General features: G+C 37.9%; 1 protein-coding gene across 6 annotated transcripts in view; it reads right to left on the bottom strand.

Annotated features, from left to right (window-relative positions):
- Window positions 1-22,306, bottom strand: part of CCSER1 (coiled-coil serine rich protein 1) — a 613,616-nt gene that overhangs the window by 369,446 nt on the left and 221,864 nt on the right. For 5 of the 6 annotated variants that reach the window (XM_077177070.1, XM_054633357.2, XM_077177073.1 and 2 more), the window contains exon 6: window positions 314-524. The exons of the other annotated variant lie outside the window; for it this stretch is intronic. In XM_077177070.1, the coding sequence (XP_077033185.1) occupies window positions 314-524 (211 nt within the window). The remainder of the gene's footprint in view (window positions 1-313; window positions 525-22,306) is intronic. 6 annotated transcript variants of the gene reach the window in all.

Raw genomic sequence — 22,306 nt, 5'->3', positions numbered from 1 at the left:
TAAAATGCTGAAAGAAAACAATAAAATGTATTTTGACCCAAAGCAGTTGGCCTCCCCTGTGCCCTTTTTAGTAAAAACTCCAAAAAAGCTTTACATTCTGGACACCAAGACAGCAGGATCATTTAAATTCTGCTCAAGTATAAACTTTCTGACCTTCACCATGTTGAGGCATGACTATTTATACTTCAGCATCCATTCCATGTATTCAAGACATATTAAAATACATTAAGTCCATAAACTTTACTGACCCTTTTCTGCTGCTTAGTTCATTAATGCCGAAATATATTAATCTAACAAATAAGTGGGTGATTACCTCTTGAAGAACCCTCTTCATTTTCAGAAGCAATGTCTTGACAGCCGTGCAGTCTTGGAGCATCAGTCTGAAGGGCAGAGACTCAATGCCTCCACCTTCTTCCGGCCCAGGGAAAGGCCACTCCACAGATGGGCTGCCAGCCAGCTGGCTGACACGGGGGTACCTGGCTTCTCCTTGCTCCACCTCCTTCGACAGCTTCAAGGATAGATTCCTTGTGAGAGAAAACACAAAGGTCAACACTAAAATATGAAAAAGAACTAATAATTTGGGGGTGGTACTTCCTCTGAGCTTAAAGACATACATTTGCTTTTCGAGCCCACTACTGTGAATGGCCTTTATAACATACTTGTAGCCATATGGTGCTAGCAATAAAATACACATCTATAAAAGGACCATATTCTACTAGAATTAAAACCATGTTCTAGCTCATGCCCTACAAAAAAAAGTAATTTTCTTAAAACAAAATACCCTATGGGCAAAACTTCTACAGGTCTATTATATTTCAGCTGAGCTTTACAAAAAAATGAATCTGTCATGCACTTTCAGAAGCTAAATCAAATCACAATCTTCCATGTGCTTTACATAGAACTCAGAAAGAAAAGAAAACTGAAAAAAAAATAAAATACTCCCTTCTGGGCTGGCCCAGTGACACAAGATGAACCTGCTATTGTATAAAATGGAATATGGAATTTAATTAATCTGCACTCACTCTTAGGTTTAGTTACAACTAAAGCTATATACGCAGAACATGAAACAAAAGAACCAGTAAGTTTTGGGTGAGAATCCATTAAAGACACAGAAAGATTTTGATGGACTTTAAAGGTAATGAAAGACCATTATTTTCCTGCTTACACACTATCTTCCTTTAATATCAGAACAAGTAATCTAATCATTTTTCCCATGATGAAGAGAGTCATACTAAATTAACTCAGTACAAATTAAGATGCAAGCACATAAGCAGTGAAGAAAATCACAAGTATTATTCATTTAAAATAGTGTTCCAGTTTTCTGTTCCATTTGAATTTTTATGCAACACAATACTGATTCTGCCATAGTTTGGAAGGACAAAGGACATTGTCCCACATAAGAATTTCCTTAGCTTTAGTTTCATAGGATCTACAGACAAAACCAGATTCATGCAATTTCTTAAGACAAACAACTCCCACTATCATACAAAAAACCCTGGAAATTAGGATACTATATCTTTTATGGATGGTTCATTTTTATATTTTGAAAGCTATGTAATACGCAGTTAAAAAAAATGTGTTTGATAAGCAACGTACCACAGAGATCACACACACAGACAGATCCTCATGTTGGCCAATGGAACTAAAATTTCAGGCTCTTCAAGACTCATAAAACAACAAAAATTAGTCTGTTTTAATTTTAAAATTCACTGAAACATCTTTGAGTGGAGTATCTTGCATCCTTTAAAATAAAAAAAATGAGGTGGATGGTAAAGTTGCTTCTGATTGAAGGATATTAAACCACTGCTGTTTTATAGCCTTTAAACCAGACCCAGGTGTAAATCACACAAATCAAAAACAACTTATGAAACTGAAGTATCATAACATAAACCACTTTTAAAGGTTTATAAAAGAAGCCTATTCAAACTATTGGAATCTACACTTGGATAAGATATATGTATCCAGAAAAGCACATTATTTAAATTAAGATGAAACAACAAGGTTCTCTTTCTTCCCCACCCAGCACCTGCAGACTAGAAGATGGATTATTCCTTATAATATTCTGTACATTCACTTCCTAAGTCCCACTGCAGTTTCCTCATATTCCTCTACAGGCATTCTATGTGGGTCCCATCCTAGCCCTGAGAAAGGATCAATTTAACATGTACTGTCTCCCAGGAAGAGTCTTTTACTGCCCATCATCAGAGAGAAGACCCTGGTATCACCAGCTGTGCCCTGCTCTCCTTTTAGGAGAAAACAAATGGTAAGTGCTATTCTTGGAAAACTATCCTCCCTTCTGGAAGAGATACATTGTTTATGTATAAGCTATTAATGTACTGGAAACACAGCAATTCTGAATTTCAAACAAAGACAATATTTTCAGTTACTTCAGTGGGTTTCACATTGCTTCCACACTGCTCAACACACAAACTACCATCTTTTCAAACACAGAATCTTGCACTAAAGTATGAAGAGCACTGTAATAACATATTACCACTCACAGTCTTAAGAGTTTAAAATCTGACTCAACTGTTTCTTGAAAATGGTGACTCAGAGTTTGATGGTACACCGAGACCATTCAGATTAAACAGTCCTTCCTGGTAGTTCAGAGGTACTTGAACTGATCTGTGACAGAAAAACTCTGCACTCTCTGATACAACTCATTCTACTTGCTGCAGAAAAAAACAAGCTCATTTAAGCTTCATTCCAGAAAAGGTATTCCATCAAGTTCACTATTAACAGCATCTAGGGGGTCTGTTACATTATTATTACAGTAAACCACTGCAGTTCATCTCAAAGCAGCAATAGACATTTAGAAAGGGAAAAAAAAACACAAAACAACCCAATTCTTCCTAAATTAGAAGTTTCACTTTATTAGTAAGGCATCTCAGCCTCTGAAGTTAGAGTAGGGCTGGTTCCTTGACTGGTAGTGCAGGAGCTCCTTACAGATGGCCAGACACCTCGACCTTCCTAGCATGCATTTATTTTCATAAAAACATTTCACTGCCAAATATTATCTATGACAAACTTGTTAAGCCCTTGGAAAAAAGCCTCAAAAGGTCTATTTTAATGACCAAAGCAATGTATGTCCTGTAAGTAACTACATTAACTACATAATAATATCAACATTGAGTATTTCAGAAAGGCAATTTGGCCACTTTTAAATACATGGCTATGGCCAGAGCTCCAAAGTCACCTCCCATATGCTCAGGCTAAGTTCCTACTTGAACAAAACTACACCTGAAAATGTTCTGAGCACTGGAAGTCAGTTTCAAAACACTTCTGAAATGGCTCAAACCCACCCCGTTACCACTCTTCCCAGTGATTCCCTGGCATGGTTTGGTTGCCACTACAGGTAAACTGGATGGTTCCATTCCATTCTGGAGGATGTCAGTGGTGCAGATGTGCACTGAAGTACCATCCCATAGTGAGGTCACCTCAAATCCCTGAGCACTGCAATGGACCCATGAATGATAACAGAGAAAAAGACACAACTTTAGTAGAATTACTGCCACCATAAGGTCAGAAAACCCACAGAAACCATGTTACAACTCTGTAAATATTAAATACACTGAAAACTTGTGCAACTCAACAGTACTTCGTACTTTGGTCCTGCTGGCTTGTTTCTTATATATCGACATATCCACTGAGCACCACAAATCTACTCCCTCATTTCTAATTGATACAAAGAATTAGAAGCTACAATATCCAGAGTCAGTAAAATGGTAATGCCATTAAGGCAGATTTCTATTTCAAAAGCAGTCTTTATTGAAATAGTATGCTAGCATTAAAATAATCAATCAGTGGCTTTCAGCATTTAATAGCCTCCATCAATCCAATGTAACCACATGTTAACTGAGTAAGAGACACAGTTGTGCAGATCCTTTGAAAGCTCCTTTTCCCTAGGAAGTTAGAACAAAACTGATTTTCCCTTACTAAAGAATTCTTACAGTGTTTTATAAAAAAAAAAAAAAGGAAAAAAGGGAAAGGAGAGGAAAAAGGAAAGGAAAAAAGAAAAGAAAAATAAAGGGGTCCCAAAGACATGAATTTGCAGCTTGAGCTTGTTTAAGTCATTCTTCCCTTCTTACTGATCCTCAGATCAATGATTTGAAGAGCTTATGGTAATTTGAACTTCACTTACATAAAGATCCCCAGATTATGTAGACTTTAATCTTCTTAGTTTTCATCAGCAGTGCTCAAGATGTTGCTAAATCAGAATTAGCCTAAACTAATACAATTGGTTCCCCTGAGTCTGCATCTCTTGATATCAGCTTAACAGAGGAGAACCCATGTAACACTGTTGGCATCAGGAAGGCTCTGAAAGCCAAGCAAAAGACCCCAGACTCTATCAGAAGAGCTGAACACACTTTCTTTCTTCCCTCAGGGCTTATCTTCTAAAGCAGGGTCTTAGAAAAAGCCTTAAATCTCTCATTGGCAGTGTTTAAGTGTGCAGGTGTGTGTGTAAATATTCATAAATAAAGATACCATGTATATACACACACATGTATTTTTTATAGCTCTGTGTGTATATGTATACCTGTAGTTGTATAAGTCATACATATACTTTTATATAAACACATAAAAATTTGGTCTTGGTAAATTCTCCAAAAAAACAAGTAGCTCTTATTAGTCCTTAGCTTGGCCCATACTTTTACAGTAGAAGAAAGATGGTTTTAGTTTCCTACAGAGGTTATGTCCTGAAATCCTATTTCATATTAATCTAGAAAGCCTTCAATCCATATTTCTCTCATCCAGAATTTTCTTTTTCCTAACAGTAAATAGGCTTTCCTCCTTCAGAGAATTAACTACTTACTATTTTGATAAATATCCCTCAGCTGGACCATGTAAGACATGTAAGAACAATTGCTTCTGCTTTTTAGATGAAAAGTTGCCTACCTCAAATACTTCCAAAATTCAGTTTGAAGCACTCCGTGGCTTTCCTAAAATGAAGTACATTACCTGTGAAAACCTACTTTAATCCCATACTGAATCTTAATTTCTGAGTAATCTCCTACTAAAATCATCTAGTAAAGAGATATGTTCTATCCCAAACAGTTTCTACTGAAATACAGGGACATATTTTGGAAAAAAAACAAAGGCCCCTCATCACATTTAGCAGAATTAAGGCAAAGACTTTAAAAAGCATGTTCCTAAATATTACAATGAGTGTATAAAATAATGTCCTGCTTGGTGCCTGAATGTTCTCAAGATGTAGTCAGGGAGGATTAAAAAAATTGGCAAAATCCTCACTCAGTTCTGAAAACAGAGTCTTTGCAATAGTAAGATAAAAAGCTAACCAGAACTTAAACACTTGGCTAATTACCTGTATTAGCTTTCTTTAGCACCAAAATTTCTACCTCTGTCTCACATAATTTCTCAAAATTGCTTCTGTTCTAACAGAAACTGCTTCAGAAATTGTAGGGATAAGATCTTGGAATCTTGTACATCAGTGTGTCATAAGGTACATGTTGTTTGACATTTTACAGCTTTTAGAGCTGTGGATCCTCTGTTGATGCTATGATTTTTCAAGGTCAGCCTTTCAGAGAAATAATGTCCAGTATCTGTCACTATCAAACTCTCCACCCACACACAAGTGTGCACACAAACTCTAATGACCAGTGCTACTCTAAGTTAAGAGACTGTCAACCTTTTCCATTAAAACTACTTTTCTTTCCAAGGTTTATATCACAGTCATAAAGATATACTTTGGCTAGAACATGGTGATCAACAATACAGATCAAACTTTATTTAAAAAACATTTTAAAATTTTCTAAAAGCCCTCCATCTTCCAGCTGCTGGTAAAGTACTGCTCTTAAGGGCCTGTCAAGCATTTCTTTCCTTTCTCTAAACTCCATTGGAGTTAAGAGCTCTGTTTATATCCCCTGATCAGCACACAACACTTCAAACTTCAGCCCTTTTCTTCCTCCTGGAACCCATTAGGAAAACTTAAATGTAAAAAAATAAAATAAGATAATGTAATGAATAATCAGATAATCTTCAAAAAATAGCTATTTGGAAAAGATCAGCAGGGCTTTTTCACTTTCAAATATTAAGAGTGTAGTAGTAAGTAAAGCAACAAAGACAAACCAGCAAAAGTAAATTAGGCTGGCTTGGCACTGAGACTTTGGTAGCTTCAGTCTTTTTAAATTCCTCCCCACCTCCTGAAAAAAACAAGTCCGTAGGGGCTCATTCTTGAAACCATTTTACAACTACTAATTTACACTATGTCTCTGCTTAGGATATAAAGAAAAAATAAGTTTTGCCTATGCCTGTCCATGGCAGGGGAGTTGGAACTAGATGATCTTTAAGCTCTCTGCCAACCTGTGATTCTTTTGTTTGGACAAAGGATACATCTCCTTGCAGACATTGAAGTGTTTGTAAAGACTACACAATTCTGACTGGATGCTGCTTCAGTACAGACTAAAGCTGAAGACACTTGGTGCTCTCTCCAAATCTCACTCCAAATGCACTCCACACAATGGGATCAACTCATCTGACCTGGGACTAGAACCACAACATTCTGATCTAATCTATTAACAACAGGCATTGAAACATATCCAGAAAACTAGATACTATTGGGAGAAATGGGAAAAAATGAGGGGCAAATCTGTTTTGTCACTGTCACCTTCTAGTTCAGAACAACATTTCTCTTCACCTTTGCTCTAAACACTTCAGTCTTTCCTTTAGAAAATGTGCAGATGCAACATAAAACTTTAAAGTTTTTACTAGGTTAAAAAAAACCCTGTAAAATCACAATGGATACTGGATTTGATGACTGCCTTCCAAGAAGCACAAATGGTACACTCCTTTCATTCAGTTACCAAACTAGGTTTCATTACTTGAAAACAAACTGTCAAATGCTTCCTATTACAGGTAGTATTTTTTGCTATCAAAACTTTATGAAATCCTGATCAAAATTATGTGCATTTTAAATGAAAGAAGAAAAAGGCAAGCAATTTTCTGTGCTCAATAAGAAGGTACTGAACTGTTAGTATAGGCTTTAGTGGGAAGATTGGTATGCTAACAGGTAAGGTTATGTTTGCTTAGTGCTAAGTAGAATTCACAGATATGGGCAAGACAGACAAAGATGGACTTCCAGTGAGACCAGAAAATTAAGTGGAAAATTCATATACTTCATAAAGGAGACAAGCCACTCACTTCAAGACCTGTCTGAATTGGTGTTTAAGTACCTGGGAAGCACCTAATCATACTATTACTGCCTAACCCAAGGTATTATCTTTTGATGAGCTATTAAGCATTAAAAACACTTCTGAGGAGCAAGCAAGCAATTCATTATAGCTTGTGTTGGCCAAGAGGTTCATCTGAGATGCATAACAGATTTAAAAAAGGTACAATTAATATTTACTAAAATACCTTCAGCATTCTGTCCTCTTTCCCTTGATCCCAAACTCTGCCTGTCTTCCCCTCATCAGGTGACTGAGGAAACTCTTCCTGGATTGGATTCACTCACAAAAATGTCTAAGTTTCTGCCAGGGCTTAAAACCAGATACAGACATCTAAAGAATCATCCTACAGCCACATACATTGTTCCATTAGCAAAAATGCCCAGGCCTACAGGATTAGATGGCAGAGACACAGAGAATAAAGAATAAAATGTCGGAGGAGCTGAGCAGTTAAGGGATGCCCTGTACAACAATTAGGTATTTAAAACTGTGTGGGTGTTCAGGAAAGTCCAACTAGTAACTCTAAAATTTAGCATTAACTCTATATTTTCATATAGTGAAATACAAAAACAGTAACAGAACATTATCTCCAAAATACTCACTAACTACACACACAGCTTTCAAGAGTGATGATACCTTTCAATACTCTTCCATGGAATCAACACAATAGGCTTCTATTTTGGTGAAGATATATGATGAAACCAATGTATCCTTCCTCCCTTCCCTCTAGCAGTTTTACAATACAGAGTAGAAAACAGTTGCATCTAAATTCTGAGGATACCATCCACCTATGGTATGTAGCAAACTTTATAAATGTGTCAGGAAGTAACTGCAACTTTAAAACCCACCCTTTTTCATCATCACATACAACAGTGGGAACCTAATGTTAAAATTAAAAGAGCTTTTATGTTAAATTCTCTTTTATCACCAATAACTGAAAGCATGTAATGGTTTCAGGAACATAATTTATAAAGAAATCCAGACCATGTATGTAACTGCATATTCATTCTTGAAGATATCTATCTACAAGCTGGTTTTTTCAAGGTTATATTGTGTTCTTCTTTAAAGTTTTGGAGAACATTAGGGAAGTGTGAGCCACACAAAAGTAACAAAACAACACAAGAATTCCAGCACCAGTGCTAGTTTATTGCTCCAGTGAAAACAGCTGACACTCCATCATCTTGAAATACAAGAGCCTGAGAGCTTCACAAGCACAAAGATTTCTGAGGAACCACTCACCTTCCAAAGGCTCAAAATCTCTCCTCCTCTCCGGAACACTGCACAGCTCCAGACACCAACTTACAAAAACTGCCCCCAGCACAAACAGAGACCAATAACTCAAGAAAAATGCCCAGCTACACACAGGGATAAAAGCCTACATTGTGAGATCCTTATGTTGTTTCCTTGGGAGTGTCCTCTCAAGCAACCAGAGGGCTTAAATTAACACAGAATGGTTTCACTTACAAGGCAGGTGCTTGCAATGTCTGCACTTGGAACCTCATTAGTGAAATTAAAGCCTTGCTTTAATTTAAGCACATGCTCAATTTTTTAAACAAAGGCATTAGAGACCAAACAAAAAGAAAGCAATAAACTAATTAATGTGTAAATTACCCTAATTGTTTTGTTCTCACATGACGTTATCAATCACTAAGTGCCACAGCAGAAACATGTTATTTTATCATCTGGTGAAATTAGCCTGCCTACAGGAGATTTCCTTGACTTTGCCAGTATGGTCCTTCAGTGTTTTTATTTTTGATTGTAAATAACTCATTAAAAATAATCAGAATATTTAATTTCATTTGACTAGAGCACTGCAGTAGTGCTTCCATACTGCTCTTTTACAGAAGAAAACATTTCTTGTACCTTCTCTCCCCCATAATGTGGCCTGCTGTGAAAAAGAAAATCTAATGAATTGTCAAACTGAGGCCAGAGACAAATGAAAAAGACAATGGTTTTTGGTTTGGTTGACAAGCTCAAATATTTAGAGATATTTTCAGTGTGATTCAGAGATCACACTGAAAATATCTCTAAATATTTATTTGTACACCAGCACAGAGGAGGAAATAAGCATGCTAAAACTTCAATACTAGCTCAGCTCTTCATGCTTGCAGTATTTTTGTTCTGATGCAACACTGCTTGACAGATAAGTGCCTACAAACCATGTCCCATCAGAAGCCTCATTCTTTCTGCAATGCCTCCTGTCTCTCTTCACTTTGAGGGCATCAGGTCTACTGCCTTTTAACACTGAGTTTTGAGGCTGTCACATTAAAATTCAATGCTTATTTCAGCTGTTGACTCTCTGGCTGCTACATTCTCTAGTTTGGGGACTCTGAATTACCTGAATATATGGGGTTACTGCAGCAGCTTCTAGTTTACAGAGCCAGTTTGCAGTTTAAGGCTGAGAATAACATGAAGAGCAATATTGTCCAAAACCAAGCAAGTTTAGAAAAGCTGCATCTCACTGAAAACATACAACCCATTATTTGAGTTGGATGTCTGATGTCTTAATCCTTTTACACTGCACATTTTTAAATTTTTAACAGTAAATGACAGTTATATTTAGAATACAATTTCTCTTAATTTAACATTACTGCGATAACTTGTGCCATTAATTTATTAAAGCTTGCAACAAATATGATAATGAAAAAACACACTTGTAAAAGTTGCTGTAAGGAAGTTATTAAAAATTTAGTATGATTATTAATTTATAATAGAATTTGTAGCATTTCTTCTGTGAAAACCTAAATGTACATTACATAATAGCATAATTAATTTTTTTAGTTACTGATTTTGGCAGGAGAGCAGCCCTAATAATTACTGGAGTGTATGTTAAAACTTGCTGCCTGTAGTTCAACTTAGACTGAGATTAAAACTGGACCTGCCAACTCATTTATTTTCAAGGCACCTCACAGTATGACTCCAGCTTTTGGAATAAATTCCATTTTTAAAACTAAAATGCACAAAATGTCAATTTCTGGCCCACACTGTTGCCAGATACAGCATGACATTTTGATCTAAGCTCACCCTATAGATTTTGGATGCAGAAGACAAAGCATTTAAAAGCTACACCTGTGCACATGGAGACACTGAGGTTGCATACTGCTTGACTTATGAGTCTGAACCTTTTGTGGCAAGGCCAGTCTCTGCCTGTGCTTTCAGGGACGAGAGATCCATCAGCCACTTGGATTGGCATGCATACTACTGGCCAGGCTGCTCTGCCCTCAGTCTAACACAGCAAACCTGAGGAACAAGCTAGGATGTGAGAGTATTAAAAGGAAATATGTTGTGAAACTACACATTGGACACAGACAGACAAGAAAAGAAGAGCCACAACTCATGGTCAAGTGGTAAAGAAAGGACGAATAAGAAAGTTGCCGGCCACTACCTGAATATAGCTTTTCCTTTATTTATTTGACTTGAGTCACTTTTTCTTTTGTTGTGGTTGAGGGTTTTTTTTGGTGTGTTTTTTTTTTGTTTTTTGGGGGTTTTTTTTGGTTTTTTGTGGTTTGTTTTTTTTTATTTTGGGGTTGTTGGTTTGGTTTTTTTTGTTTTGTTTTTTTTTTTTTAAGGAAAAAAACACATCAGCTTTGAACACACAACGAAACATTTTGAGGAGAACTGTCAAATCATAGATAGAATTGGGCTATAAGGAATGATTAGAAATCATCTACTCCAATCCCCTTGCAACATGCAGGAATATCTTCAACTAGATGAGGTTGCTCAGAGCCCCAGCCAGCCTGACCTTGAATGTTTCCATTCAAGAGATGGGACATCCACCACCTCTCTAGGCAGCTGTTCCAGTGCCTCACCACCCTTATTCTAAGACACTTCTATCTTACATTATACCTTGTCCTATCACAACAAAAAGTTGTGATCCTGCTAAAAATGTCTGTCCCACCTTTATAACAGGAACTCTTGATGTTACAAAAAATAGATAAATGTTATGGTTTGATACTGGAACAATGCTAGTGCTTTTATGAGAATACTTTCTTTTTGGTTTTTGCTGTGAGATGTGACTAGGAATAAGTAAAGCAGGCTTTTACTTAGAAATAAAAAAAATTATTAACTAAACTACAAGGGAAAGGGGAAAAAAGAAACACTCAAGGAAAATGAAAACTTCACAAATACATTTCTACTTCTTTCTCACTAAATTTTTAATACATCTATCTTTCAGATCACTAACTCTCAGTCTATCACTACTTTTTAGATAATCAATTCTCAGTTAATCAAGGAGTGAGGAGTCTCTCTTGTGCTATAGGCTTCTCTAGGAAACACAGTTGAGACTTCTTGTGTTTCCTGTCACACGTGGCACTGCTTGGAGATCATTTGCTATCATGACATCTTCTTTCTATGCTTAATGCTCTCACTACTGCTCATGGACCAGAGCTGCTTCTAGGGTTTTCTTTTTAAGGGTGCTTTGTTTAGTTCTAAAACACGAGCACAGTGTCTCACTTTCGGGACACTTGTCTCTTCTAAATTTCACTCTTTGGGGCTGAGGGGGTCTTAAGAACAGAGATCTTCTTTTCTACTGAAGATCGAGGGCACTAACTACTTTCTTCACTTGTTGTCTCTGTTCACGCACTCTTTCACATAACATCACTGCACTCTCTTGGCTTTAAGCTATTGCTTCTCTTTAGATGCAGTTTCTGGGTCACAGGAAAAATGGTTCTGTCTACGGCTATACAAGAAAAGTCTAGCTAAAGGCTACTCTATCACCTCTTCTTACTTAAGAGTCTTCCCTACTTCTCTCATGGCTCATTTCTTCTTATCTCTTTCTTTTCATTCAGCTCTAGGAGGATTAGCATTTGTAAGGTTTCTATCATCTAAGAAAAGGGTTAAAAATCTGAGGCTCTCTCTGTCTGGAACTCTCATGGCTGCTTAGCTGGGCACTTTCTCGCTGCACTTTCTTTTCTCTTTCTCGGCCGGCCACTATTAAATTTCAAGGTGGCACAAGCACAGGCTCTCTCTCTGTCTCTCCTGGGGGTGGTGGCTGCCCAATGCCTCTCAGTGCTCCTCCTCCTCCCTTCCATCCTGCAGGGGCCTTCCCCTCCCTTCTGTCCAGGCCCTGGGCCTACCTCACCCGGCCCCATGGCTGCCCCTGGGCCTACCTCACCCGGCCCCATGGCTGCCCCTGGGCCTACCTCACCCGGCCGCATGGCTGCCCCTGGGCCTACCTCACCCGGCCCCATGGCTGCCCCTGGGCCTACCTCACCCGGCCCCATGGCTGCCCCTGCCCCGTCCAGCCCGCAGCCGGGCAGGGGAGCTCTGAACCTTTCCCTGACCGGAACCCAGGGGAGAGCCCTGCTTTAACCCCGTGTGCTCAGAGCCGGATCCAATGTCCCAATGGCCACATTAGGTGCCAATATTAAAATCTGAGCATCCATTGGCCTAACCACAGCATCCCAGAAAACATATTTCCTGTCAAACCACCACATTAAACCAGTAGCATTCACTTAAAAACACAGTTTTTAGGCCCCCAAAATCCAAATGTCATGTCTTTTAGTCTGCATGAAACCAGTTATAAAGATTTTTACCACGTAACCTAAAGTTCTTCTTACTGGTTGTAACAGAAAGTTGATGGAAAGTGTGATCAAATCTTCAGACAGGAAAGAGGGCACTGAAGTCCTATGGAATGCAGAATGTACATTTTTAGTCGCTTCTTTGAGTGGCCAAGAATTACTCATTTTCCTCTGAGGCAATATTGAAGAGTAGGGATATCTGTCCTTGAAATCTGTTATTCCATCTCACTTGGTTGGTCTGCTACGGTACCTACATCCTGTGTACCTGCATCTCCCACACTTAACACCTGGCAGCAACCTCCCAAAACTGCAAAGGAGCTGTTCCCACAAAGCAAGGAGATTCCCTCTTTACACAAATCCCCAACAAGCCTCCAGCTTTCCCCTGAAGGGTTCCATGCAGGCAGCACAATAAACTGACATAATTAAGCACAGTCAAACTACACTGACAACAGGGAGATTGACCATCAGCAGTATGAGGGTTTCAACAGAACTCCAAGCATAATCCATAAGCTTTTCTCCATCCCAACAGGAGTACTGTCCATCTTTTGCTGAAATGCATTTTCAGCTTGGCCAGAGTCATATAGCAAAACACAAAGTTTACTAGCAAAACCTAGCAGCAGAGAATTAAATAAATAAGCTTCCCCTTAGAGACATTTTTATTAGTTCTAGAAGCAGCATTTTGAAATTCCAGTGTCATTTTTCAGACTAAATGAACCCTGATGGGTTGAAGCCGGCATTTCTTCTACACAACATCATTTATCAAGTTTTTTTTTTTCATTTTCAAGAACAAGTGCAATGTTGGAAAAAGACAAAGAAACAGAAATGCCTAGATCAGAGCACAGATTAAGCAAAAATCTCTTCTAAATTACTAAATCCTGTAATATTACTAATTACTTTTAAAAAACAGAAAATGCAGTAAGAAATAATTAACCTAATGCAGATTGTTCTCTCCTGAATAAAGGCTGTCACTAGAATAACTCAGAGATGAGTGAAGCAAGTAATTTAAATGCAGGCAAAAGCCATAAGTTAGATAACTAACACTTTTATCCATGTGCCAGAAAACAGAAATAAAATAGTCCAAGCCTACTGGACCTCTGATTGGCATTTTTAAAACTCAGTGAAAAGTAGGATATCTTTATTCTTCCTCCTCAGGATAAGCTAGTGGAGTTTTTGACATGCAAAACTTGCATGGTACAAGCCATGTTCTCTTGCAATAATGAAGAGGAGAGAAAATGTGGAAACGTAAAGCTGATGCAACAGGAATATTAACTTCATTTTTAAAACAAATGAAGTGAGGATAACCAAAGAAATAATTTCAATTCTCAGCCTTTAACTGAAAGAGTAGACTTTGCCTTTTCCAAACTGTGATCAGCTCACTACCAACAGGGAGGAACCCTGTGGATCCTACAAGGACAATTAACTTACACAAAAGAATAAATGATCATCCCTTCAGAACATGAGCCAGAAAATTCACTTGCATATTTACTGCAGACATTGCAGTATCAATATAACTATTGAGGCAGCCACTGAAACAAATAAAAGTTTTAAGGAAGAAAGTTTTAGATGGTGTATTTTTATTAGCCTCTATCACTCTTTGTTTTCATCCTGCTTGGCTGAGACAACCAGTAATGTTATTTGTGTAGACAACATTTTTCCCCACAGCATCATCTAAAACAACAGGCTGAGCATTCTGTTCTTAATTACTTTATTTTCAATTGTTTGTGTGCTACAAGATTTTTAGAAAAAAAAAAGAAGTCTACCATTTTAATTGGCTTTAAACTCCACTACATCAACACTCAGTGGGAAACTACAGTTGTAAATGGCAAGGAATAACAGAAGTGATAAAAGAGCAATTCCACACCTTCACTGATATGCTTACACCTGTCTCTTTGTATCTATCTTCATCAATGAAAACTGTGGAAGTTTGGAAAATACATACATTCTCTTTATTCAAAAAATTCCAGGAATTTAACCAACTAAACCAAACCACAAGTGTTTTTGTTTATAGCCCATAAGATTATCAATAGAGACAGGTGCAAAATGAGTATTAGAGATGTCTGGTAGCTGGAAGTTCTGTCATTTTCTGAGTATCTGTACATGCTCCCTCTTTTATTCTTGATATTGACAACAAAAACAATGAAAGCCCTGGATAAGTGCACTGCTTATTTCAGACACGTAAGTTAAAAGACATAAACCTATTTGCCACTGAAATACAAATTTCTCTTTCTAAACCACGAAAAATCTCTTCAAGTTTTTAAACAGCACAGTGTCCAGTTTAAAAGAAGAAATTTAGAAGCAGCAATTACAAATAACAGCTGGGGCTACTGCTCTTATATGAGAAATATTTGGAATCTTACTAACATAACATAGGCAAGGATTCTACTTTGTATCACTGCTTAAGTTGGCCCATTTTATCATCACACTAAACTACTCCTTGAATATGAAAAGAAAGTACAGAGCTTCTCATTAGCCCTACTGGCTAGAGAGGCAGCAATTTTAAGGCAGTCCTACATCCAAATGCTGCTAATAACACATAAAATATTTCTTGAGAAGTTTTTAGAGAGGAAGAAAAATAATGTAGAGTGAACATATAAGGAGGTACTGTTGAAGGACATCCTCTTCCCAGCCTGGGGGACACTATTTCACCTATGTTCCTGCAGTCTATCTCTGTGCATGTTCCAGCTAAGAGTGAGATCAAAAGCAATTTCATATTCTGCTGAGGCATTTCAGAACTTATCACACTATCTGTGCAACTTCTGCTGTGGTCTCTCCTGACTTTCTCCACTAAATTTCAAATTTCAACAACTAAGTGGAAAAAAAAGTCCATTTTCAGGTAACCTGCTGTCAGTACTTGAGCGACAAAGCAAAGTTTAAAAAGGGAGCTTTTCAAAAAGTCTTCTACTAAAAACCTGAAGAGTAGGAGCAGCTCTTGCACTGGGATCTGTAGGGCCTATCACTACCAGAACAGGTCAGCTTGGTCAAGTGCTGCTCAGTCATTTACCCTGGTGCTAAAGGCACAAGAGACTTGGCAATGCCAAAGCCAACACTGCAGAACATCACAACCAGAAGTGTATTTTGCCTCCCTCTATTTCATGGTAGTAGAAATCAGGATGAAGTTTTAGATACATACGAGAAGGAGCTCCATGTAGCAGGATGCTGGTCTCTACCTGATGTGACAAAGGCTACTGCTGATGAAGGGGACATTTTAGATGAAAAAACAACTTTCACTTATGAAAGTGAAAGGTGTGAATGTTATCCAAAATATCTCACTGGATTTTCTTGGATTTACTGCATGAGGTAATTAATGCTGTTTCTTGCCTGGTCCAAGATTCCTGGCATAGGTGCACAAACTGCACTTAGGTAGGGGAGAGTGGGAGGAAGCTCTCAGCCACAGAATCAACATATAATCAAAAATACTCCCTTCTTCAAGGACTTGTGTGTGAAAGCAGAGGGTATAAAAGAAAAATTATCACTTCATTTTGTGCTGCTAATCCCCCAAACTATCCTTCCAAACATATTCCAGTAATGCCAGACAGATGGCAAAGAGTGATTTCAGTGGTTCCAGGTGAAGACACCTAGCTAAAAGCCTTATTATTCGTTTCCTTGATTCTACCAAAGACATTCAAGAACAATTTTCCTTGCTACTGTTTTCTAGCATTTCTTTATACTTCCCCCATTGCACATGCTTGCAAGAGATAACTCCTTGCAAATGGGCAAAGAGGTTGCTGCATTGCAACTCATTTGGGCAATACAGTAATAAGAAAATATAAATATTGTTTGAAGATCTAAATGACAATTTTCCCCTGCTCTTTAGGGAGGGCTGCTTGGAAGCAAAGAAGGCCAAAAAAGAGTATTTTTTGCTGCCTGAATGCAAAAAACCGGGAAATCCTACTTCTGTTCTGGATGTTCTTTCCAAACTTTTATTGCTTTGTTTTGAAAAATCTTACCAAGTATCTAAGCCCAAGAGCCACACCAGATTACCAATCCACTACTCATCACTGTTTCCTAGTAGCAGTAATGATTGGAAAGACAAATTAACATCAAACAGGCATTTCATAAGGAAGGGAAGCTAAAATAAAACCTTTACTGAAGCACTAGTAAATGAATAAATACAATATGAACCAGTTTTAGAAGAGAAAAATCAATAACTGAGTATGAAATTTACAGTAAGAGCAATTTGACACAGAGAATGACAGCTCTGAAGAGCAACAGAAAGAAAGTCTAAACATTGGCAGTTATCTGGAGTACCCAGTGATGAGAGGCAAGTCATATAACACTCACTTCTGTGTCTTACTTTATCACTGAGGGCAATCCAAAATCCAGAAAGAGGGAATGACAACCCAGTTTTACAAACCTACCCTAGTCCCACAGTCAAAGTGACTGTCAAAAAGTGTGATGTAAGTGACAGAACAAAGGAGACTAAATATAGGTACTTTAAGCTCCACTTCAGTCCTGCATCACCTGTGATATTATACAGCTCCAAGCAGACTGACTAAGAACTACAAGGTAAGCATACAGCTGCAGGCAAGCCCTGACTGACAGCCAAGAATCATTGTCACCCAGACACAGATGAAAATCTCAGGCATAGATTATGTTTTTCATCAAAACTGACTTAAGCAGGGCCGTATTTGAACCCCAGCTGGCACCCCTCACCAGTGGGATAGGGGAGATAATCAAAGAGCCTAAGTGAAAAAAACCTTGTGGGCTGAGCTAAACACAGTTTAATGAGTAAAGCAAGAACCGTACACACATGCAAAGCAAAACAAAGCAGGGAATTCATTCAGTGCTTCCCATGGGCAAGCAGGTGTTCAGCCATTCCCAGGAGAGCAGGGCTCCATCACATGTAATGGTGACTTGGGAAGCAAAACACCATCAGGTCAAACATCTCCACTTCCTCCTTCTTCCCCCTGGTGTATATGCTGAGCAGATACCTCAGCATGGTCTGGGACATCCCGTTGGTCAGCTGGGGTCACCTGTCCTGGCTATGTCCCCCCTTCCAGCTCCTAGGGCACCCTCACACCCTTCCCAGCACAAATCCATACATAGCCCCAAAGCAGCAACCAAGAAAAAAATAACTTTACCCCAGCCAAAACCAGCCAAGAACTTCTCTAGCAGATCTCAAAATAAAAACCAAAGCATTTCAGTGAGCAACAAATTAATCTGTAAAAACTGTTTAACAAATACAAGGGGAGACTTTAACGGGCATTTTAATACCCTTTCATTAACAACAAAAAAAAAAAAAAAAAAAAAAAAAAAAAAAAAAAAAACGAAAAGAAATCCTGATGAGATCATGAAAGTCAGCACTAATTTATCCAGATTTATTACTTTTATGAAACCATCACTCTCAGATTTATCTGATTTCACTACACGTTCTAGAGAGGTTACAAAACATATTAGCTTTAGTCTAGAAAACAAAATTAAAAACAGACGTAAAATTTGGCACGACTGGTTCCTTCTCTAGTATTCCCTTGCTGTAATTTTTTCAAATTACAGCCATGACATTAATCTTCTAAGTATAGTATTTTTAGCTCATAGCTAGAAATATTTAGTCATTTTTTTAAATTTATTTTATTTAAATACCCTCCTACACAGTAGAAATAAAATGACGGAATACATGTTACACATCATTCTTGCACATGGGGCAAAATGGGCAGAAGTAGCTGCTCAGCTGAGGAGAATTTTTTTTATATAGAAGTTATATGGAGAAAGAAAAGAAGAAATAGATATATAACACAAAATATGCTGAGTAGAAAGGGACTCACAAGGATCATCCAGTGCAATGCCTGGCTTTGCATAAGACCATCCCCAGTAATAATCTCAGAAATTTCAAACATTACCTAATTGCTGCTGCAATTCTAATTGGATGATCAGTAAAATATTTTAATCAGATGAAGAAGGTAAAGGAAGATTCTGTGCCATACAGTGTTCCTTGGCAGACCTGACATTTACACCTATCCATTTACATCCTTGTAGGAAAAGTGCATAAAAGCAATAGATAAATCAAGTCAATCTATACAATCTCATTCAGAATAAAATCCAACTATTTATTTCACTTAATGTGGAAATCATTTCTAACCATTAATGCTTTCATAAAGAGTTCAGTCTCCACTGTCAGAAAAATTTAAAGCCCAGAGGGAACTTGGGAAGCATAAACAGGATTAAGATTTCTTGTTGCTTTTTATATAACGCATTTCATACCCCGGGATGAAAAATCTTCGTGTATGAAAGTTCCCATAAGCCTTTTCCATGCAGATGCTTTTCTTTTATATCTCAAAGCACAAATACAGTATAAATAGCAATGACAGAGTTTCAGCCTTCATGATGTTAGCTTATAAAATAAATATTAAAGATTGCATAAAGGGACACTTCCCATTATAATAATGTACAGCAGACAGAGGGCTTTGGTTCACTCCCTATGGAAAATGTGCCAAATATGCTCTTCTGTATAAAGTACATAGCTGAAAAATTCAAATTGTGGAACCTTTGTTCTCCTGCATTTAAATTGCCTTCTTAGTATTGTGTGCCAGAAGGGCTTGTTATGCCAACAGGAATGCAGTCGAGGGAAAAGGAAACAGCAGGAAGTCAGATGTGAATTTGGTGTTACTCTAAGATGTATAGAATACATTAAAATAAAAAAATCAGTAAGACAAAGAATGAAGTAAGCTACTGCTGCAGCTACCAGATGTGGCAGGTATCTCTGAAACTGAGACAAGTCTGGCAAAGCTGCTGCAATTCTTCCAAAGTGAGGATGATGGGGCAATGGCCAGGCTGACCTGCTGGCAAAACACAAGAACTGGCTTCCTCATAGTGAACTCCTCAGTAACACCCCATGAACAGACATCATTATGTCAACAATTTTCAACAGAACACATTCTGAGACACCTCGGCTCTCCAAAAATCTGCCATGCTGGCTGCACTTAAAACACTGACATAAATCTTTCAATGTAGTTCAGCTCTGTGTCAGTTTTATCAGTCAGGACAAATATTATCTTTGTATGTTTTCTGGATGACATGTGAACCACTTTTAAATACAGAACACCTGAAATAGAAAAATTAAACACTAGATTTTCTTTTATTGCTCAGTTGTTAACAGCAGCTGTTTAATTCTACTCAAATGAACTAATTTTTCACTGTAAAAGCAAGCATGCCAATTAGTACTGCAAACAAACAGTTGGAGCTAACTTTTTTGAGCCTCTTTTTCATTGGAAATGTTAAAAACATGTTTTCAGTACTGAATCAGAAGAAACACACATTGAAAAGTTCAAGGCAACCCATGAATGGAGTCTGCTATGTCCTGTTATCCTCATTGCTCTGGTGATATGGAAACAGCAACTTAAATGTGTGATCTGAGTTTCTGCTCTGGACTAGAGTAAAGCCATTACTGAAAAGCCAAAGTAAGGAACCCCCTTCAGAGCTCGAAATTCTTTGCATAGCTTTTTTTCCTGCTTGTTGCAGAAAGTGAGACTGTGTTTTCTTTCCTTGACAAAACTGTTGGTATATTCTAAATGGAAAGCTCTCTCCTTGATAGTACATTTTTAGTGGTTGTCTGCACTTACAGTCTAAATGCTAGTCAGTGGCATGGGCTATACCTTTATAGCATCTAAACCCTATCAAAAACATAGACACAGATGAACAAGAAGAGTTTAGCTCTAGCAGTGTGAATTTTGCTGCTCTTGGTTTCATGACCTTCAGGAGTGTTGGAAATTAATATATTTTACCCCTTAATCAGGGACAGGCCATTCCACGGCTCATCACTACCAAGCCTGGTTTTATCCCCTTCCCCCTTCAAATCTTGTTTCAGTCTATTTCAGTAAACCCTGTTAACTCTTAGATGAAGATTATTTTGCCCCTTTGAGACAGGGGTACCCTGTTTCTTGCCAGCAGGCCTGGTGTCATGTAGACCAACCCACAAGTAAAGAACCCAAAGTTCTCCTGGTGACAGCAGTCACAAAGCCTGTTAATGGTCAGTGGGGTCTGCCTGCTCCTTCCTACATGACTCACTGCAGCTGGTAGGACAGAGGCTTTACTGCTTGTGCTCCTTCCCTCTTAACCAGTCATCCCAAGGCCCTGGTATTTCTTTTGATTGCCCTTGGACTTCTTGCTGCAATTTCATCACAATGTGTGATGCTACAAGAATAAAAGCAATAAGGATCCATTTCTATCACATATCAGGAAAGGTAATGTTCTGAGACTTGTGGAAAAATAAGAAAGTGAACATTTACTCAAACACAGACAAAATTACATAGTACAACAATAAATCCCAGAGAAAAGAGACAGAAGTTACTTTTTATGACTGCAGGTGTTTGAACTATATTTTGCCTATACAGGAGTTTATGTAAATGGAAGAGCACAGTGCATGTAAACTCTGCTGTCCAAAACCTTTTATTAATGGGTGAGAATGTGAAAAGCTCAATTCAGTGCAGGACAAGATAATGAAAGAAAACCAGAAAGGAAGGCCTAATCTATGAAGTCCATGCCATATTTATAGCAGCTCCCTTCAGGACTATGGTACTAGTTTGTGGTAGGAAAAAAATTATTTTTCCAAAAAAATGTTTTTCTACATGGGTGAATGGGCCTGAAAACGTTCCAATGAGAAGTTTGGATTTGTGTGCTTTTAATAAACAAACAATAACAACAGCTTCAAATTTATTACTTTTTTTTTTTCCTCTGTAAAGTAAATTGTCTTTTTTTCTTCACAGGAAATATTAGACAGGGATTTGAAAGAGAGCATGGCAGAATGTAGCTGAACAATGCCCAATGAGAGGTGGCAAATCAGTTGCATCCTATTTTCCATTCTGAGCCTTCTGAAGAAGAAATTACTAAGATGAATTTGTGCCAGGGAAGAGGTTAATCCTTAGCCTTATCTTCCCAAGTTTAAAATCCATTTCTAGGCTTAGTTCCTTAGTTTTGGATTAATCACATCTGCTTTAAAGTATTTTTGTGGTTTTATTTCTTTTACCTTTGGTTCCTTACTCTTTACTTTTATCAAATCTACATTGTCTACTTTCATCAATGCTCTTTTGATTTCTTCTTTCATTTTGTTTCCTCATCTCCACCTCATAAAACATAGCATTTTCTCTTACATTGCCAAACTTTTGCCAAGAAATCATGCCATCACAGAAATTTGTTAACTTGCTCAGACGTGCTATCAGGTCTCTGAAATTTTCCTAGGCCTGACTGAATCTGTTATACTTGGTGACTTTGCAACATTTAATTTTACCTTGTACTGCTGTTCTTCTCATACCCAAAGTTTTCACCTTTAAAGTCTACAGATACCTTTCAATTCGACCTTGAACCCTCTTCTTTTATTACTGCATTCATTGTAGACTGTATCAAAACCCCTGCTCTGCATCTTAATATGCTTTGGTTGCATACATACGGTTCCTTTGGTTCCTTGCTTCAACTTCCACACATGCTTTGCTACTCCAAAATTTACCAGAAATCTACATTATTTAAATATAACTTCATGACTTAGTATGCCATTTACTACTCTGCCTTTTCTTCCTAGCATACATGTATGAAATTATCAGTGTAGGGGGAAAGAGCCTCCCCTATGCCTGAAAAGGCCCGAAATGTGACAGTGGAATAACTGACCAACACCTT

This window comes from Agelaius phoeniceus, chromosome 4 (genome assembly GCF_051311805.1).
Source record: "Agelaius phoeniceus isolate bAgePho1 chromosome 4, bAgePho1.hap1, whole genome shotgun sequence".
In the NCBI taxonomy this organism is placed as follows: domain Eukaryota; kingdom Metazoa; phylum Chordata; class Aves; order Passeriformes; family Icteridae; genus Agelaius; species Agelaius phoeniceus.
Note: the sequence above shows the minus strand (reverse complement) of the source record. Positions and strands in the feature narration are given on the sequence as shown.